At 40.7% G+C, this 23,106-nt stretch overlaps 1 protein-coding gene across 2 annotated transcripts in view; it reads left to right on the forward strand.

The window, feature by feature from the left end:
* Positions 1–21,968, forward strand: part of LOC137957075 (protein transport protein SEC31 homolog B-like) — a 43,285-nt gene extending 21,317 nt beyond the window's left edge. For both annotated transcript variants that reach the window (XM_068804779.1, XM_068804780.1), the window contains exons 15-22: positions 1,523–1,708; positions 1,793–2,003; positions 19,475–19,590; positions 19,791–19,985; positions 20,602–20,727; positions 20,831–21,125; positions 21,302–21,540; positions 21,639–21,968. In XM_068804779.1, the coding sequence (XP_068660880.1) occupies positions 1,523–1,708; positions 1,793–2,003; positions 19,475–19,590; positions 19,791–19,985; positions 20,602–20,727; positions 20,831–21,125; positions 21,302–21,540; positions 21,639–21,737 (1,467 nt within the window). In that variant the 3' untranslated portion in view covers positions 21,738–21,968. The remainder of the gene's footprint in view (positions 1–1,522; positions 1,709–1,792; positions 2,004–19,474; positions 19,591–19,790; positions 19,986–20,601; positions 20,728–20,830; positions 21,126–21,301; positions 21,541–21,638) is intronic.
* The last annotated feature ends 1,138 nt before the right edge of the window (positions 21,969–23,106 follow it).

The raw sequence follows: 23,106 nt of genomic DNA on the forward strand, positions 1-23,106 counted from the left end.
TGAAAGGGACTCAAAAAGTGGTGATAGGATGGTGTGAGAACACGTCTTCTCCTCCGTGGAGGCATTGGGATACTTATAAGGAAATTTTAGAGATTACCTCAATTGTTTCTTGTATTTGGACTCACATTCCGAGATCCGCAACTTCGGTAGCAGATGTGCTTGCCAGGCAGGGAGCTACCCTATAATCGCTGGTTGTAAGGGACATGTTCCCCCAAATTTTGTAATTTCTCTTGTTTTATTGATACATCTTTTTCAAATTTTTTTTTTTTTTTGATAGATTTCATACACTGCAATTTGACCGAACTAAGTAGTCTTTCTTCTTTGGCCAACATGATCATTGACTCTTCCAATATTGATGTCTTCCTCTAGAAACTCAAAGTGAGAATTGGTTTGATAGCTTAGAAAATAGATTTATAGGTACTTCTTTTGACATATAATTCTCCATATAAAGTCTCATTCTTAATGGCATAAAATGCCTAAAAAATAGAAGTTTTCTATTGCTATTCGAACCTCTCTTGCTTTCTAACCCTTGCTGTTTCAAATATCAATTTCTCTTTGTAGAAAACTCCGATTGCCAAAATTATTTTTGCATTGAAAAGTAGACTCAAAGATCTTTCCGTCAATATAAATTTGCATTATGAAAAGTTCTGTATGGAGGTGTGAGTGCCAAGCTAACAACGGGTATTGGGATGATAAAATGTAGAATGCTAACCTAAACTACTAGAGATGATAAATGATAAAGGATTACATTATCTTTATGGGTTGACCAAGTCAACTCATAGAACCTGCTTTGATGCCATGTTGAATTTCTAGAAAAGATAAATACTTTGTTGACTTGTTTAATTTGAGTACAATGAGCCTCTATTACAATCAAGGAGTACTAAAACAAGTAGAATCTGATTACAATCAAACTACCCATGTCCAAGTTACACCCAAAATCTAACACTTAAAGATATGTCTTAAAATAATTAAACAACTGAACATAAATAGAAGACTGAAATAACTAAAATACCTTTTAACTGAAACACTTCTGTGAGACATCTTCCCATGAGACTCTTGTAAGATTTTGACATATTAATTATTGCTCTGTGAGATTTCTTTCTATGAGGGTCATGTAGCACTCTCTATACCTGCTCTTTAAAAACAGTTTTTGTCCAATGCTCATTGGAGTCAATTTGTTTTCTTGGCATTTCTCATGGGATATAGGAAATTTTTTTTTACTTTTTTAATCTTGGTGACACTAATCTATGAGATATTCATTCTCATTGGAAGCAGCACTAACTAAAAAATATATGGTTAAAACAAAAAAAATTATATTGACCTAGTTTTTGCTATTTTCCAACTGACACTAACAATTCCTTGCTGTTAATTTCTTTGTCAGTTTCCTTTACTGTATTATTGTCTATTTTCCTTCAACATAGTACTGATTGTGTTGACTGCTATCATGTGATGAAATTGAATTTTATTATTTGAAAAACTGCATGCAGTTGTCTTACCATGTTCATCTATCACCATTAAACAGTTTGCTCAGGGAGAGGAATGGACCATTTTATGTGATACTCTTGCATCGAGATTAATGACTGCCGGTAACACATTGGCTGCGACTCTCTGCTATATCTGCGCTGGGAATATTGATAAAACTGTTGAAATTTGGTCACTTAGCCTTAAGAGTGATCATGAAGGTCGGAGTTACCTGGACCTTCTCCAGGTGATGTTTCGTTCTCTTTTGCCATGTTCATGTGTGTCATATTTGGATTGACTTTAAGATTGACTAGGGGCAATATATGCGCAGGATTTAATGGAAAAGACTATTATATTTGCTCTAGCAACTGGACAGAAGCGATTTAGTCCATCATTTTCCAAGCTTGTTGAAAATTATGCAGAACTACTTGCTAGCCAAGGGCTTCTTACTACTGCAATGGAGTATCTTAAACTTTTGGGGACAGATGACTCGTCTCATGAGCTTTCTATATTACGGAATCGTATTGCTTTGTCCACTGAAGGTAGCGCTTCATTTGGTTTTTGTTTCAACAAGTACACTTATCATGTTCAGTGTTATTTCTTATGACGAAGTTCATGATATTTACCTTTTCCTTATTGGCATGGTGAATTTGAACTGATTTTATTGGTTTTTACTGATGTTTTTGGTTGTTACAGAAAGATGTTAAGACATGCCATTGGATTGGCATTGTTATTTTGAAATGGGAGAAGGGTACCTAACATTCAAAAATAAAAGTGGAAGAAGATACCTGGGCTTAGTTATATTGGCTCAGATATAGATTAGAGTTTAATGTAATCCAGATTAAGGCAGAATTTCAGATGAGTTCTCTACTAACAAGAAGAGTATTAATGTGGTGATATTTTATGTTTTAGTAAAAATGTTGTTGAATTTATGGAAAAGAGAAAAACTTAATTTACTTGATATATTTAGAGTACGTGAACTCCTATTTATAATAAAGGAAAGTAGTATTACAATTAAACTACCCTTGTCCCAATTACACCCAAACTCTAACACTTAAAGATAAGTCCTAGCATAATTAAATAACTCAACATAAATAGAAGATTAACATAACTAAAACACCTTTAAACTGAGACTCTTCTGTGAGACCTCCTTATGTGAGATTCTTGTGAAACTTCACCATATTAATTTTGGCTCTGTGAGACTTCTTACTGTGAGAGTCTTGTAAGAGCCTTCCATATCTTCTCTTCAACACTCCTCCTAAAGCTGGGAGGTAATGACAGTGATCGTAGCTTGAACCAAATAACATAGATATAGTAATAAACTCTTCCATCCTTGTGTCCCAACACTGGACACCGACTCTCAAAGGTAGAAATGGGTGATAAAAATTAAGTCGAAACTAAACTTAAAGGATTTCAAATAAATATAATGATAACAATCAGTAAAGTGGGTAATGCCTATCATTCACAAGACGACAATAAAAGACCCACGGGTACCAATAAAAAGTCTCAATGGACTTAAAACACCCATATAAATAAAACGGACCAACCAAATCAATGCTTCAAAAGTCTTGAACTTTCCGAAATACCTCTCTCTGGGAAAAAATTCACGTGGTCAAAAAGCTAGAACCCCCCTGTCCTCTCCAAACTAGATCGTTTTCTTGCCAATAATGAGTGGCTCCAAATTTTTCCCAGCACTACTGGCCAAGTTCTCAATAATATTGGTTCTAATCATTGGCCGATCCAAATCAACACTCATCCCTCTGGTTGGGGCAGATCTCCGTTTCGATTCGAGAATTTATGGATCCTCTCCGATTGTTTCACCTCCAAACTTGCTGGATGGTGGCAAGGTCCCTCTCAGTACCCTAACCCGGGTTGGTCTCTCCCCTTGAAACTCAAAGCTCTGAAGACAAAGATCCGCCAATGGTCTCTCATCCAGTGTGCTACTGCTGTTTCTTAGAAAAATTTGATTTGCCATTTTTTATCTGAGTTGGATCTCCTCGAAGAGCAAAGGTCCCTTTCTTCCCCTTATCTGTCTCTTAGAAATAAATTACATCTTAATCTGTCAAATATTCTTTGTAATGATACCATGTACTGGAAGCAGCGAGCTAGATTTCGTTGGCTGACCGAGGGGGATGGAAATACAAAGTTTTTCCATGCTATAGCCTCGGCTAGAAGGAGGGTTAATTGTATCACCTCTCTCCGTCAGGGGGACCGGGTGATCACGGATAGCCCTTCTATGGCTAACATTCTTGTGAAGTTCTTTTTTTTTTAAATGAATTCTTGTGAAGTTCTTTTTTTTTTAAATGAATTCTTGTGAAGTTCTTCACAGATCTTTACTCTGAGGAATACTTCAACTGCCCTACGCTATACCAGCTTGATTATAAGAACATTTCCTCTTCGGATGCGGACTTCCTGGAACGGCCATTCAGTACTGAGGAAATCAAATTTGCTTTTCTTGGCCTCCCGAAAGATAAAGCTCCTGGTCCAGATGGCTTCAACGGTGAGTTCTATCACAAATTCTGGGATGTTGTAAAAAATGATGTTTTTTCTTGTGTCCGAAATTTTCATAAAGTTGGCATCACTCACAAAGCTGTGGTGCTTCTTTCATAACCCTTATTCCGAAAAAAGCTAACTCTGCCTTGCCTCAAGACTTTCGGCCCATTAGTCTCACCACAAGTTTTTACAAAATCGTTGGGTAAATTCTTGTTAGTCGACTCAGATCCCTCCTTCCCAAAATCATCAGCCCTAGTCAAAGCACTTTTATACATGGCCGAAATATCCTTGATTCTGCCATGGCCACACATGAACTTTTGGATTCCTTTAAAAATTCCAAATTACCCAGATTTGTCCTAAAACTCGATTTTGAAAAAGCTTTTGATCGTGTGAACTGGAAACTTGTTGACAAGCTTTTTGATAAGATGAGGTTTGGGACGCGTTGGAAATTTTGGATGAGGAGCTGCATCTCCAATGTATCGTATTCTGTTTTAGTTCATGAAAAACCTTACGGGTGTTTTAATGCCACAAGAGGCATTCGGCAAGGGGGCCCTTTGTCTCCGTTCATCTTCCCTCTCATTGCTGAACATCTTGCATCTATGGTCCGTCTTGCAAAAAATTCTAGATGACTGAAATCCATATCATATGATCCCACTCAAAATATTTCCCTGCTTCAATATGCCGACGATACTATTCTCTTTGGGGAAGGTACTTTAGAGGAAATTTCTCATATTAAAGCCTTGTTAAATTTATTTGAACTCTCTTCTGGTCAGAACGTTAGTTGGTTGAAATCTTCACTTACTGGCTTTAATATTGCTCCTAATGCGTTAAATTCCATGGCTCATTACCTGGGATGTAAAATTGCAACGCCTCCCTGTACATATCTGGGTTTGCCTTTATCACCTTCGTTGCCCTTCAAAAGCTCTTGGCACTCTATTATTGAGCGTTTGGAAGGACGTTTGGCGGCTTGGAGAGGAAGATTTTTATCTAAGGCTGGTAACTGGTTCTTATTAAGTTCTATATGCATGACATTCCTTCTTATTTCCTTTCCCTTTATTGATGCCCTGCCTCTGTTTGCCAAAGAATTGAACTGCTCAAAAGAAAATTCCTATGGGGAGGACCGAACGGTCAAAGGAAATACTCTCAGTGAAATGGGCTGAGGTATGTAAATCAAAATTTCTTTGTGGGCTTGGGATCCGTGATACTGTCACTACAAATTCAGCACTGCTACTTAAATGGATTTGGAAGTTCAAGTTATCTCCTGAATTAATTTGGAGGAAATTGGTTGCTGCAAAAGCAAATAAACTGTTGGGTTGGTGGACTGAGGGTGGGCGATGTAATAGTTTGTCTCCTGTATGGAAAAAAATTGTAAAATTATTACCTGCTTTCAAATCTGTTGTAAAATGTTACTCTGGGACAGGTTTTGTAACAATATTTTGGACTGATTGGTGGACCGGCGCTGACAACTTCAACGTCAGCCACAACTTGATTTCAAACCTGCCAAGAAATATTGAAGCATCTATTTCGGACCAGCGAACTGATTCTAGAGGATGGAACCTAAATCTTCGAAGATCACTCACTGATTCTGAGGCCTTGGTAGCTTCTGACCTCATTACCATTCTCTCTTCGGTAAGTCAGAAAAATTTGCTAGATACTCTTATTTGGATGCCGAGAACAAAATGTAATTTCTCAACTTCCACTGCCTACTGCTTCCTGAGTTGTCCCAACCCTCGACAAATCAAACATCCAGCCGCCATCGCATGGACTTTGCATGTTCCCCCACGTGTTAAATTTTTTATTTTGTCTGCATGTTAGAACAAAGTCCTTACCTCGGACTCCCTAATTCGAAGAGGTGCCCATGTTCCAGACCCCCTTTGCCTCTTTTGCCAAATCTCTCCAGAAACAACCACCCATATCCTTCTACATTGTGAGTATGCCTATTATGTGTGGACCAGCCCGCTTAGCAAAATCGGTCTCCAATATTGTTCCTCTCAAAATCTTTCTTCAACCATCCTCTCAATTAAAAATACCAACCTCCCAAAACTCGAAAAATTATTAATATCTTGTTGTGTGGGGCATCTCGTTTGGGCGTTATGGAAAGAAAGGAATAATTGTAAATTTAATCTAAAGTCTATTCCTGGAGAAGCATTGGTTGAAAAAATTATTGGTCAAGTTACTACGTGGATCTTATTGCGTAAGGAATTCAGAAATCTTTGAGGATCAAACTTTCATGAGAACTGGCGAGTCATTGCTGGTATGTCTTATCCAGCTTGCCCCCCTAGGATGGCGATTTGGTCTCCTCCCCCTATAGGCCATTACAAATTGAATTTCGATGGGAGTGCGTTTGGATGTTCGGCCCCCACAGGTTTTGGTGGTGTTATTCATTATGAAAATGGAATTCTTATTTTTTTCTATGCTGGGCCGATTGAAATTTCGGACTCTACTATTGCTGAATTATCCGGATTATTTAATGGACTTTAGATCTTTAATAGTCATCTTTCAGGGCCTCTATGTATTGAAGGTGATTCAAAAGTTGTCATAAATTGGTGTGCAAAGATTGATCGTCCCTTCATGGCGGCATTGGAGTATGTTCTACGATATATGTAATTTAACTTCTGTTTTAAATTGTAAATGGAATTATATTCCTAGATTTGCGGGTTGATGCAATGTTAGAGTGAGCGTGAGCGAGAGGGTGATTTTGGTCGAAATTTCGTTGATTGCTAATGTGCGCCATTAGCAATCGTATCGTGTGTTGGCTGGTTCGAAACTGCTAACGTGCGCCAACACCCTCAAATGAGAGAGAGAACTCTCCCGACTGCTGCCGTCCCTACGGCCGGCGACCGGACCACTCCCGTCGACCACCGTTACTCAGGCAAGGCTACGACTAGCCTTTCCGACGCCGACAGAGGGCTCAACGATGCTGCGACGAGAAGAAATGGAGGAAATGTCTCCCCACGACGAGGAAGGAAAAATCATAGACGGTCGGATCTGTCCAGCCACCGCTCCGATGACCTTTCTGAGGCTCCGATGGAGGAATATGAAGCTCGCCGGACGACGGTCTCTCATCGGAAGAAACGAAATAGTATTTTGCGCTTCAGCTACGGTAACTGAAGAGTTACTGTCGAGAGAGTCGTTCGGAAATCAGGTCCGGTGATCCGTATCTCCTTAGCCGACGGATCAAAGCTTTCATTCATCTATGTCCCAGTGGAAGCGATTCACAACTTCAGGATTCAGTTCCAGAGAGCTACCTCGGAAACTGAAAAATCCCGTGAACTCTGGTCATGGGACTCGATGTTCCTCTTCTCGGTGACTGTCTTTCGTGGTCGCTGGGAACGTAGGATCACCCACAGAAGAGGAACCTCCATTTTAGCCAGGCTATTCATACCTGAGCCCACAAACTCAGGTTTTGTCTGGAATGAGCTAGCCGATGCACTCCAAAGCCTCTCTCTAGCACTAGCCACAGCAGAAGAGCCAATACGCCCTGGTGATGCCAGAGTAAGATTTCCACCTCTCTTCCCAGCAACCTAGCGCCACCAAAACACCCTCCTGACATCCCCTCTTACTCATATCAGCACCCCCTCCCCGAAAATTCTTGTATTGCTCCAAAACCATGCATCAGCCCTCCCCACTCCCATAGAAACACTCGAAATCATTCAAATCCCACCAAACCTTCTCCATGATGGGCACAGAATTTTGACTCGCTCCATTCTCGTCCAAACATCCCCCGAAGTCATCAAATCCAGCATTCTTCAATGGCTGATTGACGCACTTCACCTCCCTTACTCCTAGAATCTCCTATCTCCGTCCCTAAACTTGGCTTGTTCATTTTGGAACCCAACAGGAGTCTTTTGCGGCTTGCCATCATACCCCACACCAGCTCTGGCATCATCGGGGTCTCCAAATGGCTCCCCTCGTCACCCTCCAGCCAATACGGCCAATGGGTCGCAGTTATAGGGCTTCCTACTGAGCTATGGCAAAACGCGGTCTTTTCGAGAATCGTATATGAGTTCGGCACTATCATTGCTTTGGACCCACTCACAGAGCACTGGCACCGTCTGGATGAGGCCCGGATCCTCATCAACCTTCTTCACTCATGTGAAGAGCAATATTTCAGATGTGTCACGGTGGATAAAGAGCGCTACTGGATCCGTATCAGCATCGCCGCGATGGATGATTTTAGAGATGTGGTCCCCGAAAGCACAATCAAACCTCGGGAAATCACACAGCCACCCAATGAGCTGGGATGTGCACCTCTCGACTCTGCAATTGCGATCCCTCCAGGCAGCCTTATAGTCATACCCCCCTCACTCAACAAACTTCCCCCCAAATATTGGAATCCCCACCCTGGAAATTACCTCTCCGACGCAGAGTCTGGAAGCAGTGAGCGCACTCCTCGTGCCCACAGGAAAAACAATTCTCCCCCTCCCGTTGTAACCTACCAGTGTCGAGCTAGAGGGCAACAGAGACAACTTCTACAGGGAGGACCCAATGCCACCATTCAATACCCCTGCAACCCAGAGGCGGGGGATTTCATCACTCCTGAGCCGGGTGAACGAGCTCAGGTGTTTGTGGCAACTCTTCAGTCATATCAACACAAATACGACCTAGAAACATGGGGGCCCAGATAGTGGAACTTGCCAAGATGATGGGCACCGTCTTCTCGGAGCCTCTCTCGGGAGATAACCACTCATCTGAGAAGTCAGAAAAGATGAAAAATGATCAATGATTATTCTCTCATGGAATATCCGTGGAATTCGGTCCTTGCGTCGCCGCGCCTCCATCCGGGACCTCCTTGCCTCTACCAAGGCAAATGTTGTTGTTCTTCAAGAAACCAAGGTGACTTCTCTACCCCTTGGATACATCCGCGAGTTGTGGCACCTAAAGGAGCCCGACTGGGCTTCAGTGGGATCGGCAGGCGGTATCCTACTGATGTGGGACACCAGTATTACTGAGGTGTTTGACCGTTGCTGTGGCTCTTACTCCCTTGGCATCAAGCTACCAGACAAAGGTTCGGGGAACATTTGGTACCTAGTTGGTGTCTACGGCCCTACCAGACACCATGAGCGCCACTTATTTTGGGAGGATTTATCGAGGACTTGTCAGAAGTGGCCTATTCCTTTGATGCTTGTGGGTGACTTCAATGTCACTCGCTTCTGCCATGAGAAATCCCCGCCGTGGAAATTACTTCTCCGACGCAGAGTCTGGAAGCAGTGAGCGCACTCCTTGTGCCCACAGGAAAGACAATTCTCCCCCTCCCGTTGTAACCTACCAGCGTCAAGCTAGAGGGCAGCAGAGACAACTTCTACAAGGAGGACCCAATGCCACCATTCGATACCCCTGCAACCCAGAGGCGGGGGATTTCATCACTCCAAAGCCGGGTGAACGAGCTCAGGTGTTTGTGGCAACTCTTCAGTCATATCAACACAAATACGACCCAGAAACCTGGGGGCCCAGATAGTGGAACTTGCCAAGGTGATGGGCACCGTCTTCGCGGAGCCTCTCTCGGGAGATAACCACTCATTTGAGAAGTCAGAAAAGATGAAAAATGATCAATGATTATTTTCTCATGGAATGTCCGTGGAATTGGGTCCTTGCATCGCCGCGCCTCCATCCGGGACCTCCTTGCCTCTACCAAGGCAAATGTTGTTGTTCTTCAAGAAACCAAGGTGACTTCTCTACCCCTTGGATACATCCGCGAGTTGTGGCACCTAAAGGAGCCCGACTGGGCTTCAGTGGGATCGGCAGGCAGTATCCTATTGATGTGGGACACCGGTATTACTGAGGTGCTTGACCGTTGCAGTGACTCTTACTCCCTTAGCATCAAACTGCGAGACAAAGGTTCGGGGAACATTTGGTGCTTAGTTGGTGTCTACGGCCCTACCAGACACCATGAGCGCCACTTATTTTGGGAGGATCTATCGAGGACTTGTCAGAAGTGGCCTATTCCTTTGATGCTTGTGGGTGACTTCAATGTCACTCGCTTCTGCCATGAGAAATCCCCGCCGTCCCCGAGAATCACTACCTCCATGAGGCTATTTACTGATTTTATTGGCAGCTGGGACTTGGATGAGATTGCCCTATCTGGGAAGACCTTCACTTGGCCATATGGCAGGCAACCCCCTGTCCCCTCAATGCTGGACCGTTTCTTAGCTAGCGATGATTGGCTTTAGCTCTCCAGTAATGTCTCCGGCAAAGTGCTCAATAGAGTCGTCTCTGATCATTGGCCAATTATGATTGGTACCCATTTTGGCCCCCCCCCCCCCTTTACCTTTTCGGTTCAACAATAATTGGATGGCGGACCCCTCTTTTGATCTATCTCTCCAATCCTTTTGGGAGAATATGACCGTTGAAAGACCGAGAGGGTGGGCCTTCTCAATCAAACTTAAGATGCTAAAGCCGCTACTGAGGTCTTGGGCTTCTGAAAAGAAGGCCTCCTCCTCAATTGCGAGAACCGATGCCCTTGCTCAAATAGCCGTTCTCGACTCGAAGGAGAAAGTCAAGAGGTCTCTCTTCTCCGGAAGTCTGTCAGAGGTATGCCCTTCAAGGGCAATTGCAGTCCTTCGCCCACAACGAGTTAGTGCTCTGGAAGCAACGTGCAAGATTCAAATGGCTCTCTGATGGGGATGCTAATACAAAATTCTTCCATGCAGTCGCCTCTGCTCGAAGAAGGGCCAACCGCATTGCCATGTTCAACGTCAACGATGAGGCCACCTCGGACCGAGCCATTATTTTTGACTCACTGGTGAATTTTTTTGTAGATTTATACTCGGATCACCAGCCACTTCGGCCCTTCTTCCAAAGGGTTAACCTTCGGGTTATTCCATCAGTTGCAGCTAGTCTCATCGAGTTCCCCTTCTCTACGCAGGAAATTGAAATTGCAGTCCTTGGTCTTCCTTTGGATCGTGCTCCTGGCCCGGATGGATTCAACGGGGAATTTTATCGTCGTTGTTGGCCCTTCATTAGAGAAGACATTTCCAACATGGCCTGCTCCTTTTATCAGCATGGCATCAGATATAGGAGTATCAGAGCCTCTTTCATTGCCCTCATCCCTAAAAAAGATGCGACAGAGCTCCCATCCGACTTCCGGCCGATCAGTCTCACTACCAGTGCATATAAGGTGATTGCGCGCCTCCTTGTTAGTCGTCTCAGGGCAATCCTCCCTATTGCCATTCACCATGGTCAAAGTGCTTTTAAAAAGGGAAGAAACATTCTTGATTCAGCCATAACATGTCATGAACTTAGTCATCATTTCAAGGTCTAAAAGCTCCCCAGATTCATCCTCAAGCTTGACTTCGAAAAGGCATTTGACAGAGTTAACTGGAAGTTTCTGGATACCCTCCTGGGGAAGATGGGATTAGGAGAAAAACGGCGCTTCTGGATCCAAAGCTGCATCTCCTCTGCAAGCTACTCCGTCCTTCTCAATGGCACAATTTGTGGGTATTTTAAGGGAACCAGAGGAATTAGACAGGGAGACCCCCTCTCCCCCCTGCTCTTCAATGTGGTGGCAGAATACCTATCCTCCTTGATCTACTCGGCCAAGAGCATGGGATGGCTCCTACCCACGACTGACTGCACAACCTTTGATATTCTGATTCTCCAGTTTGCAGATGATACTATTTGCTTCGGGGTTGGTACTATGGAACAGATCAGAAAATTACGTGCCGTGCTAGGATTATTTGAATTGGCTTCTGGTCAGAGCATAAACTGGGGAAAAACCACTCTCCTTGGCTATCATATTAATCCAACTGGACTTCGGAATATGGCGGACTATCTGGGATGCTCTGTGGGAAATATGCCAGCTACGTATCTTGGGCTCCCACTTTTTGATTCTCGGCCTTCGGCTTCACTATGGTCCCCCCTCATTGAGAAATTTGAAAAGAGGCTAGCCACTTGGAGGGGTAAACTCTTATCAACAGCGGGGCGTCTCACTCTTCTCAAGTCTTGTCTGGCGGGGCTTCCAAATTATCTGTTATCATTCATGCACTGTCCGCTCTTCGTTTGCTCCAAAATTGATGCCATCCGTCGACGATTTCTATGGAGGGGTTCCGAAGATACCTTTAGATACCATCTGGTCAGTTGGAAGGATATTTGCATGCCCCATAATAGGGGAGGATTTGGCATCCGGCCTACAAAAGAAATGAACAAAGCTCTTATGATCAAATGGATTTGGAATTTCAACAACAAGCACAACAGTTTATGGAAGAATATGGTGAAATTCTACCTTCAGTTTTCGGGTGCATGGTGGAGAGAGGGTGGCGGTGCTCGCCTCCTATCCCCGATATGGAAATCAGTTTTCAAGCTCTTTCCAGTATTCAGAGATGCTACCGCATTTCTCATGGGCAACGAAAGGACCCTTCTCTTCTGGTCGGACGAATGGTGTGGCCCCCGATCTCTCTCAGAGGAGTTTTTGGGGCTGCATAGGGTGGCAAACAACCTCTCATGCTCTGTGGCTGATTCATGGAGTGATCACTTGTGGAGTCTTCAGTTTCGTCGGGGATTAAATGATGAAGAATCGTTGGCTTTTTGTTCTCTCCTTACTAAACTCAGTAGTACTATTATTCGGGAGCACTGAATTGATAAGCTAATTTGGAAGCCCAGTAATAATGATCGATTCGCTGTCACTTTGGCTTACTCTCATATCAGAAAGCAAAACTATAGTCCTCATTAGCACAAGGTAAATCTGGCTTGGTAACTCTCAGCGCCAAGCAAAATCAAGTTCTTCGTGTGGTCAGCCATCAGAGAACAAATTCTTACTTCAGACAACCTTCACAGAAGAGGCTTCACTACCCCCGAGCTTTCTTGTCCCCTATGCGGTGAGTGTGAAGAGACAGTCCAACATGTCCTCTTACACTGTGGATTTTCGTGGCAAGTTTTGACGAAGATATTTCAGAGAATCGGACTCCAACTGGGGCTACATCATGACCTCTTTGTCACCTTTGAGATGGTTCATGGGATTCTCCTTCCTCGGTTGGGCAAGTTCATTCTTTCAGCCTGTCTTGCACATGTTCCTTGGTGCATTTGGCTCGAGCGGAACAACCGAAGATTCAACTCCAAAGCTAGTACCCCAGATAACACGTCTTCTCATGCCGTCGGCCTCATACAAAGAATGATTTTTCCACTCTTTCAGGGGTTTCCCTTTGGGAAAGTTGGAATTTGATCGCTCACATGTCTGGCCCTAGCAGGTTATCAGGGATCCTCCCCCCAGTGACTGCATAAAGCTGAATTTTGATGGTAGTGCTATTGGATGTCCTGGTCCAGCAGGAGCAGGTGGTCAATTCAAAGGTCACAATGGAGACCCTATTCTTTCTTATGTGGGTCCGGTGGGCATTGCCGATTCTAATACAGCTGAAGTTAGTGTTCTGCTATTCGGTCTCCAAATCTTCAGAGATCGTCTCCATGGCAAGTTAATCATTGAAGGCGACTCGAAGATGGTTATTAGTTGGTGTTCCAAAGACAACCTCCCCCCTTGGCGCCATTGGCATATCATTGATAGTATTGCTGACATTGTATCTTCTTTGCATTGTAATTGGAATCACATTCCTAGATCAGCCAACTCTTTGGTTGATAAATTGGCTAAATTCGGAATTTCCCAACAATCTCTCATTGTATGGGAAGGATTCTCTCTTTTGTAATATGCTCGTTTGAGCTTTTGTCTTTAATAAAAATCTGCATCATTTCAAAAAATAAAATAAAAATTCCTAGATCTGCTAATCATTTAGCTGATGCTTAGGCTAAATTAGGCGTCTCTCTCCAACACCTTGTTGTGCAGGGAGGCCCTGTTTAGCAAGGTATTGTAATCTTCATCTTTTCTTTTTAATACAGCTTATACATCTTCTTTTAAAAAAAAGCGATGCTTCAAAAAGGTTTGGCCAAAGGGGTAAGTGAGAGTCAAATAAAGGATGGTAGGAGTAAATCTGCCAAATAACAATGACATAGTAATGGGAATCAAAGGAAGATAAGATGATGGGGCCACAATGTTCTTTATTCAAATCTTCATCAGAATAACCAGTGCTGAAAATAGTCAGCAACCGAGGAGTCCTTCCATTATAATGTCTCAGTCAAAGAGACACAATAGCAACAACAGATATAGGCCAATGCCCAACTAACAACAGATATAGGCCAATGCCCAACTAACACGTTCCAAATAATGAAAGTCCTTAATAAGGACACATGAAATTATCCATTGCGAGTCCATCGCTGAATAAGGAAGTTTTAATACTTCTGATATCAATATCTCCAAAAATATAGATCAGATTGACGTGAAATTTTCTCCTTCTGAAACTAGACTTAAATACCTTTCATCCAGGTATAATTTTTGTTCATAAAATGTACTTCTTTTGAGAAAAAAGAATTTGATAGATTTCGGAATCTATAATTTGGCCGAAATAAGTAATATTTCTTCTTTGGCCAGCGACCATTGACTCTTCCGAGATCGATATCTCCATCTAGAAAACTCAGATTGAGAATTGGTTGAATAAGTAAGAAAATAGACTTATATATATTTATTTGAATATATAATTATCCCTGTAAAGTCTCGTTCTTGATGGCATAAGCCGGTTTGAAAGTTGAAGCTTTCTGCTGCTGCTCGAACTTCTCTTGCGATCTGACTTTTGTTGCTTCAAATATCGATTTATCTTTGTATAAAACTCCAATTGCCAGAATTCGTTTTGCGTTGGAAAGTAGACTCTAATATCTTTCTACCAATATATAATATTCAATGTGAAAAGCTCAGTATAGAGGTGACAAAGCAAAACAAACAACGGTTATAGGGACTGGAAAGAGAGAAAAAATGATTTGAACTTAAACTGATAGAGATAATAAAGCAGAAAAGGATCCCATTATCTTTGTGGGTTAACCGAGTCAACTCACAAAACCTGCTCTGATACCATGTTGAATTTTTGGAAAAGAGTAAAACTTCATTTACTTGATATTATCAGAGTACATGAACCCCTATTTATAATAGAGGAAAGTAGTAGAGTCCAATTACAATTAAACTACTCTTGTCCCAATGACACCCAAACTCTAACACAGACAAGTCCTAGCATAATTAAATAACTCACTAACATAACTAAAATACCTTAAAACTGAGACTCTTCTGTGAGACCACCTTATGTGAGGCTCCTGTAAAACTCCACCATATTAATTTTGGTTATGTGACATTTCTTATTGTGAGAGTCTTGTGAGAGCCTTCCGTATCTTCTCTTCAACAAAAGTAATAAGGTTTATTCTAGGTTTTACAAAAAATAGGATCATTCTTGATGTTCAAATGAGAATACACAAAGGGGGGGGGGGGGGGGGGGGGATCTACTTGAACTTCATCTTCAAACTTGGTGTTAGTGTGGATGAGTTCATTTGTAGTTTCCAGTGTTAGTGTCCCAAAATGAGAAAAATATAAAAAACAAGAGAATGAGTAAATTGTAACAGTATACTTAATTAAAACATAATACTTAAACCCCAAATTAGGTAAAACAAACATAATTACTACACGAATAAGTAATTTAGTGTATAATTAAATTAGATATTATATTATTTAATGATTGCATTTTATTGTACATTAATACAGTAATTACGTGAGCCAATTAACTGTGCACATGATTAATTATAAAAAGAAAAATAACGTTAAAAATAACAGAAACGAATATAATAAGTTCAGTTATTAATTTATTAATAACATATTATATATTTTAACATAAAAAAGGAATGATTAAACAAGAAAAATTGATCAAATTGATCACCTTCCTTTGCGATAATATCCCCTGAGCCATTATCAGTGTTGACTTATATGTACTTTACATTGTTTGGTTGACATGGCTAAGCAGCATAGAACCCTCATGATTTCTTTTAAAAGCAAAATGCCATGAGAAGTATCGGTAGGATTTTGGGTGCTTGATTCATGTGAAACCATAACATCAGCTATGAGTCTGAAGTAGCTTTAACCAGTATCAAGTATATTCTCAAAGGACAGGATAGAGATTGTAACAAAATTTTGAAGCTTGAACAATTTCATGAAACCCTGTCTGGTTGGAGGCAGCCCAAGTTGAAAAAGAAAAGCGCAACTTGTGAAGAAAATTAACACAAAATTATCTTATTCTCATTTCCCTCTGTCACTGGGCATTTGAAGATACCAGGCAGAAGATGGCTCTCCAAATGAGAGAATTCTATTCCAAAAGCTATTCATATAGAACTTTAGGATGGTTCCCCAGTAGACATAAATAGTGAGGAAGACTGATGACGTTCAAGGTTAGTTAAAATCTTAGGTACACAATCTTATTTGCCAAATGCAAAGAACTTGTTTAATGTAGTCTGAAAAATTTAGTTGAAATACAGTAAGCAAGCTTGGCTGCATTATAGAAAGCTCCTCAATCCCTAATTAGTGATGATGGTTCTGAACAAAGCGAAGGCCACAATACTTGCAAATAGCAGGTTCATTCAAGTCAAGGCAGATGAATTCAATTGGATGGCCAAGGGCAGGGTCGGTATCTGCAATTGAAAGTGTGAGGAAAACATGAGTGCAGACATACATAAATTCGAAGAGTAAACAATGTATAGAGAGAATGGAGCACAGATAAATAGCAACTTGATAATTTTACCTCCTTCACAGGCAGAAATTTTTCCATCAACTTGAATAGGTGGAACTTCATTGATCAGCTCCATTGGAGATTTTTTGGTAATGTCCTGTATGGCCATGGAGTTATTTTAGAGATAATAGTGGATGCAATTCAAGGTAAATTGAGCCCGATTGTGTATGGATATAACACCGAAGAAAGTAATTCAACATTTCATGCATGTATCTGTAACTTCACACTTATTTTTGGTATTTAACTGTAATGGGCTAGTCCAAATGCCAAATCAGAACTGGATACATTCAACAAAATCTGTTTCTCCGATAACTCAAAAAAGAATTTAAAAAAAAATGAAGTAGAGAAAAACAAAGTCATCGAGACAAATAATAGGTAATTATACCCAGCAACCAATCTTGAATTTGCTTCAAGACAGGTAGTACAGATTGTTATCTCATAAAAGCTTTACTTTGTTGGGCTTGGCAACATAAATACCTCCTTTTATGCTTCTCTACAATTTCCTACTCCAGCAGAAAATCCCTTCCTTGAGTTTTCTCCAATTACTTTCATTTATATCCTTTTTTGTCTTTGTTAGAGTTCAGGGGTATTTTAATATATATAGTATGATGTATTGTGTTCCAATGTTCTAGTTGGAACAATGTCAATTAGACAAGTCTAATTATGTAATTTTTATCTTTTTGTTGTTGTTGTTGTGTTATGGCTGTAAATGGTATAAGGGTAATATGAACTTTTTGCTTGCAAGTCACTCAAGTCTTTTAATTAAGAGGTTAGGGGTCGACTTGACACCCCAACGTGACTGCTCTCTCGTTCAGTCTTTTCCCCCTTCATTCTCTTCTTCCTCTCCTCTTTCTTACTCTTGTATCTTATTTTTCTCTTAGTTTGCAGTCTTCCTCTATTTTCCATTGGCCCAGATCACTAACCACAAAATTCTCCTCAGCCCTCACTGGTGCACTATCAAGCCTTTATTAAACAAGCCAATCATCTAAGACAACTCCTCTTTATCCATCCATTAATTGAGGGGAAAATCTAAACCAAAAGTTAGAAATAGGGAAAGAAACAACAACTAACTCACAGACCCTCCAGTGCAGCTGGACTTAATTCACAAAAAAGAAAAAAAAGTCACGTTATAACCCCAAACAGAAACTTTCAAGCGAAAATTAGACTTGCCCATAAAATTCACCCCGTTATTCTGATAGTGCAGCCTAGGTAGACGAAATCGAATACGAAGAATGAACATTATAACCATAGTTGAGTGGACAAAAGGAAAAGAAAATGAGTACAACCACACAAGAGTTACAAATTTTGGCAACAAAAGCGAATCATACGGAAAACCCAAAAGAAATCAAAGACAACACTAAATTAATCAAAAAAAAATTATGGTTTAGGCTTACCTTCTGAAATTTGGGGGAAAACTGAAGGCGAAGGGTGAAATCAAAGCTGAATGGGGAAATCGAAGCTGAATCGAAGTAGAATTGAAGAAATCGACACCGAAATGTCAAAAATCGAAATCGAAATGGGGAAAATCGAATGAAATTGGGAGGTATTTTTGGGGAAAAGAGAGTAGCAATAGGGAGAAGGGAGTGGGAGGCCGAGAAGGAGAAGAGAGGGAGATTGAGAGGGATAAGAGAGAGGGAGAAGCGAGCGGGATGCTGAGAGGGAGAGCGAATACGAGAGAGAGGGAGGCCGAGAGGACGTTCATAGCGGGAGGGAGAAGGGAAAGGGAGGCCGAGAGGGAGAAGGGAGATGGAGGCCGAGTGGGAGAAGGGAGATGGAGGCCGAGAGAGAGAGAAAAAAAAAATGGAAGAAGAAGAGACGAGAGGAGGAGGAGACCGAGAGGGAGGGTGCGGGAGAAAGATTGAAAAAAAAATTTCAACGAGGGTTCGAAGCGCTGCACCCGCTTCATCTGGATGATTCGCAATATACTGCAGAATCCGGATTCCCGAAATTAAACCGTGGAGATGATTTTCGGGTTCATCTGATTCATCAGCATGAATCGGATGCAGGTGCTTCACTTACGACTTCAGGAGATGAACTGAGTAATGCGGCTGAAGTTCATTCCCCCCCCCAAAGAAACTAAAACTCAAAATACATATGAATGTTAGAATAAGTCACTGATTGTGGTTTTGTTTGGTACTATGATTATAATAATCTTTGCAATAGTGGCTTGTTTGGTGATATCAAATTGGATATATTGATTGCTAAAGTCAGTTTGGATGAATCATTTTGACATGGGGGGTTAGTGGATGGAAAATTCCTGTGCTAAAGTTTGATGTTGATATTCCTTGTGTTTGTTTACACTCTGTATTTGTTAAAAAAAAATAATTTTTAATTTTTTTTTTGTTCGCTATCTCAATGCTATAAATGCATATTGAAGTTTCTTAGTATCTCCTTGCTATTGTTGATTACATTTATTTGTTATTAAAGTGCAACTAACATGTATGGAGAATCTCTGGATAATAGTTTCCTTCAGAGAAGTATATATTATATTTGGTTGCTGAGCTTTTTTTTTTTTTTTTTTTTTTTTTGAAAGATGTATTTTTTAGCTCTCTCAGTGCTGTAAATGCATATTGAAGTTTCTGACTGGCTCCTTGCTATTGTTGATTACTTTTATTTTTAATTAAAGAGCAGCTAACATGTAAGGAGAATTGCTGGATAATAATTTCTTTTGTGAAGTATATTATATTTTGGATTCTGAGCTCTTGTTTTTTATTTTTGTATAGAGAAAATTATTTTACATAGTTTTTTTCACTTATGGCCTTAGATTTGTTTCTATTTGTGTTTTAGTACTTGAGTTGATATTCTTAATCAAATAATTTGTTTTGCAATATTGCTATTTGCACTAAAAACTGTCCTCTATTCCCTCAAAGGTTTTACTTATCTACTGGCGTGTCATCTAAGTTGCATATTGCCTTTATTAAGTGATATTTACACTTCCGCAGGGGGAGAAGCACCAAAGTCAATGCCTTCTGACCTCACTCAGGCCCAAACACAACTGAATTACACTGCTGATCAACCTGGTTTTGGTTTAACTGATCCATCTGAACATTATTATCAGGTGTTTTTATGGAACATGAACTGGTTCTCTTCTATAGTTTTTTGAGAATAATGAGAACTAGAACTCCGTTCTCTTCTATAGTTTTATTTTCTAAGTGACGATCACTTTTAGATTTTTATGTTTTTGGTCAAAAAAATTCAAAAAGACTTATGTCAGTAATGATAATTTCATTCTTATTTTATTTTTAATTTGTTTTCTAGGATAAAACTCGGCAGTTACAGAGCTCAAACATGCCAGGCAGTCCTTACGAAGTCTATCAACAACCATTAGGCTCCTTGTCATATGGTGGGCAGCATCAACCAGTGCAACCTAGGCAACCAGACTATATGACTACTTTTCAGCCATCTCAATCTCCAAATATTTTTGTCCCTTCTCAGGTCTCTCAGGCTCCACAGGTACTTGTATTCAAGCAAGATTTTATCTTTGATTTGTAAAACAGTGTTGTGCCAGTTTTTTATTTCCTAGTTTGCTTTATCCTTTTTATACTGTCATGTTAATCCACGCATAAGAAAGAAGCAACATTCCATTTAAGGAGAAAATGGCATTCATCATAATTTAAATGAAAAGCAATGTACTGTTATGATATCTAAATCCATTTTCTGTGCGCAATATGAATGAAGAATTGTAAATTGTCTATTAAAAGCAAAATGTGAATTGTAGATTAAAAGCAAGTGTGTTTGATACTATCTAACTTGGTCATTCTGATGATTTCCCCACCTTTCGGTTCTTTCCTTGTTTTACATGAGATATGAAAGGGTAGCTTCATAATTCACATCCTTATTTCTGTGCTTGGATATTTGTGCTCTCTTTGTTTTAAGTTTACTGTTGAATTCATTTAAAAAATATTTTACTGTTGAAGGGTAAAGATGTCATATTGGGAGTGCAGTAAATTTTTTTCTGTGCCACTCACATGATAGTGACTTTCAGGAATCTTTGGAGCTTAGACGTAAACAATTTTATTTTTTTCTCTTGAAATATGCTAAGCTGATTCATAATTTTTTTTCCCCTCAGCCAAGTTTAGTTCCTTCTCCTGTCATTACCCAGCCTGCTGTTAGACCCTTCATTCCTTCAACACCACCTGTGCTGAAAAATGTGGAGCAGTATCAGCAACCTACTTTGGGATCTCAGCTGTATCCTGTTAGTATGCCCACCTTTCTGTAGCATTTACAATACCTTCTTCTTTAAGTTTTATTATATATCTTGATTTTTCTTTGGCTCATTCTTATCCCTCTTTTGGTAGCAAGGAGTCCCTACACCCTCAACATACTCGACTGGTATTCCTGGACCTAGTTCATTTAGCGGTGCTCCATCATATCAGGTTGGTCCAGTACCTGCGGTCAATTTGTCCCATGGTGCAACATCTATGCCTGCACCAAGGGGTTTTATGCCAGTCAGTAGTCCAAGTTTTGCTCCTAGACCTGGTATGGCTCCTGGTCAACCACCAAGTCCCACACATCAAGCACCAGTGCAACCAGTTGCAGCACCTCCAGCCCCACCACAAAGGGTGCAGACTGTTGATACTTCAAGGGTTCCAGGTACATGGGCTATCTTATCATATATGTATATTTATCTTCAAACAAGTCTAGAGCCTCATTTTCGTCTTGTATCTTTTTTGTTATCAATCAGTCTCGAGATTAATTCATGATCTTCATTATGTTTTAATCTATAAATTGTGCGTCCAATCTTGATTGATTGATTGTTGTGCAAGCAGCGGAGTTGAGGCCTGTGATTGCAACATTGAAACAGCTGTACCATGAGACAACTGAGATTTTGGGAGGTCCAGTGGCAGGTGTAGCCAAAAAGCGTGAGATAGATGACAATTCCAAGAAAATTGGTGCTTTATTTGCAAAACTCAATAGTGGGGACATTTCTCCAAATGCTGCGTCCAAGCTAGGTCAGCTTTGCCAAGCTCTGGATGCTGGTGATTTCTCTTCAGCATTACATATCCAGGTACATCTCAAGAACAAGACCTCATGGTAATATGATTGAAGACCAAAGAAATGCTCCACTTATGCCAGCTAAATTTGATTCCCGTTTCTTGCTGGCAGGTGCTTCTAACAACGAGTGACTGGGATGAGTGCAACTTCTGGCTTGCTGCCCTCAAAAGAATGATTAGAGCGAAGCAGGGAAGGTTAAATCAAGGGTAGAAGTTTTTCGGGCGTAGTTTAAGATTCTCTTTTTGCAACAAATGACAATTTTCAAATGCCGAGCCACCAACTGTATACGACTGCCATTCCATAGAATTGCAGGATTCTTTTTGTGCCTATCTTATTTTCTCATCTTTTTGTACTCTTTATTATTGTAAGAAGGGGGCCTTATGAGTGAATCAAAGGGACATTCAGGAGCCTGATTATTTTGATGTTGTGGTTTCTGATTGATGATTCTGTGTTGTTTTGTGGTTTCCAATTCTTTAGTACTTGTGTTTGAGCTTTCGCTTGTTTACATTGGGTTATCTTGGAGGCCCATACTTCTTGCCTAATAGAACAGATTTGTAATTCAGAGTGGTTCAAGTTTTTGTTAATCGAGTGTTAAAAGGTAGCATCGGTAGTTTTGAATCTAGCTGTAATACTTTCCTTTTCTGAGGGGGAGGAGGTAGTTTTAGCTGTTATTGGAGCTAAAAAACTATTCTTAACTCCATTGATAGCTTATTTTAGTTGGAATACTGATGAGGACTTTTGAGTCCAGGATTTTCTAACCCGCCAAGCCAAACACTTCCGAACTGTGAGTTTTCACTTCTCTTGGCTTTCCCCTTAGTTGCGATTTCAGTTTCAACACTTGACTGTGTTGTAGTTTTGGTGGAGTACCGTGTTGAGAATGTAAAGCGGCTTTAAATGAGCTTTTATAGCCTAAGCAGAGAAAATGATTTTTTGTTTTTGTTTTTCTTTTTTTCGGAGACGATATGAATCTTCTTGTGGTGTCTTGCCATGCCTCTGAATTGGAGGAGCTGACGATTGGCGAAACGGGGGGGATTAAAGAACTGCTGCTTGTTTTATTTTCGAGCTCATATGACTAGTTCAATTGTCATTCAGAAGCGTGGCTTTATGGCTGATTTGAATCCTAGGGGTATGGAAATATAAGATTTTTAAGTCATCAGGAGCTGAAATTTGTCAACGATTTTGCCATGAACTTCACCAGAGAGGTCTCGCACCATTTTCGTCTCTAGGCATTCTGAAAGCTGAGAAAGCATGGAAAGGAAAGAAAAAAAGCTGGAGGGAGTAAAAGGAAGGGAGATGGAATTCATAGAAGGATACCCTGTGTACTAATGATGATTTAGAATTCCTATTACACTATGACATGGAACTACATTATGAAGCAGTTAGCCCACATCAGAGTGGCCTGGCTAATGGCCAAAGACGAAACTGGAATAATTTGCATTAGTAAGGACAAGGAACAATCTCCCACGTAGGATTAGTGTATATGAGACATTAATCTTCCCCTTGACTCACTGATTATCTTCGGTGGCTTCGTGTATATGACCAGTTCAATAATTTTTAAGATGTGGATCAGAAACACGGG

The sequence above is a fragment of the Aristolochia californica genome, unplaced genomic scaffold, assembly GCF_029961685.1.
Source record: "Aristolochia californica isolate CCGP_79_NKW_82.1479 unplaced genomic scaffold, dmAriCali1.0.hap1 SCAF_2, whole genome shotgun sequence".
NCBI lineage: Eukaryota > Viridiplantae > Streptophyta > Magnoliopsida > Piperales > Aristolochiaceae > Aristolochia > Aristolochia californica.